This window comes from Fopius arisanus, unplaced genomic scaffold (assembly GCF_000806365.1).
Source record: "Fopius arisanus strain USDA-PBARC FA_bdor unplaced genomic scaffold, ASM80636v1 scaffold00044, whole genome shotgun sequence".
NCBI lineage: Eukaryota > Metazoa > Arthropoda > Insecta > Hymenoptera > Braconidae > Fopius > Fopius arisanus.
The window spans coordinates 676,396-680,164 of NW_011887783.1; the positions used below are offsets into that span (position 1 = coordinate 676,396).

The 3,769-nt window shown below is 37.8% G+C and overlaps 1 protein-coding gene across 1 annotated transcript in view; it reads right to left on the minus strand.

Moving 5' to 3' along the window:
* The window catches only part of LOC105267167 (solute carrier organic anion transporter family member 3A1-like), a gene marked incomplete in the record, with an annotated part of 33,032 nt that overhangs the window by 6,880 nt on the left and 22,383 nt on the right, over positions 1-3,769 (minus strand). The window contains 1 exon segment of the mRNA XM_011305825.1: positions 35-394. Coding sequence (XP_011304127.1) covers positions 35-394 — 360 coding nt within the window.

Here is a 3,769-nt window from a genome sequence, read left to right on the forward strand (position 1 = left end):
TTGATTCATGATAAAAAAATAATGAAGTACTCACCCAAGTAAGACAGAACGTGACCAAAAAAGCCTGTTTAGTTGCAAACAATTGCAACCAACTGGGCCTGCAGGGGCCCCATCCACAGGAAATATCAGCCTCATCGAAATCCGTATGAAGACTATTCGATTTCTCATCTCCATTCCCAATAAGTTTCCCATTTTCAATAGGACTTATCTCCAGAACTTTGCCATTAGTTATCGTTCCATTATTATTCTGTTTATTGCAATGCACATCCCCATTACCATTCGCCAATTTCTCCGGTGGAATGATGGCATCAACAGTACCATTGGCAAAGATCTGTGTATTTTCACCGGCCATTTTTCCTGGCTCTCCACTGAACTTTTTCCTATAACAGTCAACCTGCAAAATAAAAATTAAAAAAATAAATCATTAATCGACCGAGAGAATTGGCTGAATATTTGAGCACAGATGAAAGTTAAATATCAATGGAGTATCTTGGACTTTGGAAACGAGTGAAAATGAGTCTATGAAACAGTTATAATCGAAAGCTCTTTCGAGAGTGAAACCACATCCACCTACTGTCTGTTGGACAATAGGACAGAAATCGTTGCGTAGTACAGAGAGTGAGCATCGTTTAGCATTAGACACGGTGTCAGACACTGTATCCTGACATACACAAACGTAAAGTATCCCATAAGGCCCCCCAATGGTGTAGGAGAGTTGGTCTAGGTCGCCTTTCACTGTCCCACTGACGGAGAGCAACAACCACTAATACCAAGTGTAAACCCTAAGTATTTTGCCAGTGCTCGGTGTCACCCGGCCTAACGTCTCTCAATGCCAACACAGACTATTAACCGCTACATCTACATTCATTTCAATTGATAGTATTCATTGAAAAATTTATGTATTCTAGAAGATTGATATTCTTGCCCGAAAAAAATTCTCTTCTTCACGGTGATCTGGAGGTACTCCAGGTCCTTCAGGTTCTCCAGGTTCTCCAGGTTCTCCAGGTTCTCCACGTCCACGTGTAAATAATACAGTTGCGTGCAATAATTTCATTGCGAGATTTCAGAATAATTATAAATATTAATAATTGGTATGGACTCTCAGTCGAGGTCATTTGGTGAATAATAAAATTATTAAAAATAATTCTGATGGTTAAAGTTGAATTTGGGAATGACCCATGTAGAGAGTAATCTTCAGGAAAATGTGGGATTATAGAATTTCGGATATTTTGAGTTCTGGAAAAACCGGAATTTTCTGCAATTAGTTATTCAATTTATTTTCAGATTCCTGAATACGAATTTCCATAAATAGAAAAAAAGTATGGACAAAAAGAATAAATAAGTGGTAATAAAAAAATCTCGGCTCCTCATGTACTTCGACGATTCTCAAGTGATACATCCGTGTCAAATGCCAGTCGTATGGAATTTGAAAAAAAAAAAAAATTGTCGTAAATCTGTCAAGTTACCCAACAAATAACAATTTTCTAACATGTCCATTACGATAATATTCCCTCGTTTTAATTGAAATCCATCCGTGAGAAATTGTACAGCCACAGTAATCCTTCAATATATCCATTATACCTCATTATTATTTTTCTTCAGCTCAGAATTAGGCTGCGAAGGTCAACATTACAAGTCTTTTTATTGTCCATTGAAATGACTGTTTATACTTGATTCTAGGGCGCATTAAAAAATAATCGTAATAATTCATTCATATTGGTTACGACTCGAGCTGGCAAATGGAAAGGCTAATATTTCCATTAGAAATACCACGTTAATTTATATTATGACAAATATAATTTATGTGCGGTATTCGTGTATCAACATTTGAAATCCGTTTGTACTATCTAACATTAGCCGTATCACATATTAACAACGGGGACAAGGCGGACTTCCACTCCCCATTGGATATGTGAACTCAGTCACATATACATATACTTTATTGACTATCTAAATTGATACTAATTCATTGCTGCTAATGACAGCTTCAAACAGGCTAATGCTTGATGGTTATACCAGAGAAGAGGGAGAACACGACATTACAGCCATTCTAAAATATCCAATTTGTTCAATTGGAGAATAATTGTTATGACAATTTTAATTCACCATTATTTCTAAATGTTCTACATAAATGAGAGAAGTGCATCAATTTTTTTTTATTGACAACCTGATAGATGGGTTAATTGAATTTTTTTTAATGGTGAAAAATAAATCCCATTGGGGAGATGATGAATGAAAAATTAAGGAACGTCTTGCAGATGCTTTATCTTCACGGGAAAGGTCGTATGTATGAGTATGGAGACTTGTAGATGTAATAATAGATTGTTGATACGATGGAAGGGGTAATAAACCCACCGCAAATTATGGACAATCATAGCGTTCTATCGGCATAATCGTTTTTTGGCAAATAACACGTTGTGCCTCAAACGTAACAATATAATACATGTCTATAGATATCTGAGGAACATCTGCACTTGTATTACACAGGTATGTCAGATTATCGGGAGCAGTTACGAGAGAATTACCCATAGAATAATCGAGCTTCTAACTCGGCATCCACCGGATATTCTCGGGCAATAATTTTTTCATGGCCCATACTTTGTTCCTTCTTTTTAGTGGTTTTTCCATCTGTATGGGGCTATGTGAAAAGTTGGTATGCAATATGTTATGTACCAGTGTAAAATTTCAGTAACGGGCGCAATGTACAAATAACACAAACCGATAATTAAGACAGCTCTGAGAGATCGACGAAACCGGCTGGCATTCACTTGTAGTTTGAAAATATATAGGCGCGTTCTTCTTTGCATATTTTTACCTTTTCTCTTTCCGCATTTCGCCTGAGAAAAAATATTCACGTTCCACCGATAGAAATATTTCAATAAAAATTCCGTATCTTTTCGTAAAACGTAAAAAAAAAGGAGATATGGGCAATAGCTCCTTAAAATTCCAGAATTAAACTCTGATATCAATCCCACCGAAACCCCTCGGAAATTTGCACTTGATGATTGCGCAAGTAAATATTCCGAGGAAATGTAACAGTTGAGTCGACGATATTATTTTTCATCTCTCTCCCCATTGACCTGGTGACCCCGTGATGGAGTCGACCCCGTCGACAATTTGCGCAAGATCGATACAGAGGGTGCGATGGCATCGAATAATGCAATGCACGATAGAGAGAGTACAAAGAAGAGACGAAATGACAGAGTGACAGAGGCATAAGTTTGACAATACATCGTTTGCATCCAAAAGAAGAAACTAAAAGAAACTAAAAGTGAGACAAGAACGATGAGCAAGAAAATGAGGAAGAAAGAATGAGAGAAAAAAAAAAAGTTGATGGGTATGACGTTGAATGTGCATAGTTCAAAGATAGGAGCGTCTCTCTCATAGCCTTTTTACCATCGTGTGTATTTAAAGTGAGTATGGGAATTGAATACACTGACGATGGATCACGTGAACTCGAATTCACCAGTTGAGACGAAACGAGAGTGAGTGCGCCTCTACAATCCCACACGTACATATACGTAAGCAACCATTGAGACCTGACCTACTTCAAGGCGTGCTTGCTTGCTTCTGTCTCCTATACCCCAGCCAACCTCTTCAGCACCACTTGACTCAGTCTACGGAGTCGCCTCTGTGCACAACCTTTTATCACTGCACCGTGTGCAAATGCCGCGTTACCGCACTACGTCGCTAAAGTCTCAGTGACTTGAATTAGGATCTTCCGATATGATTGCAGGCAAGTGTTTTTCCTTCGAATATAAAAAAAAAA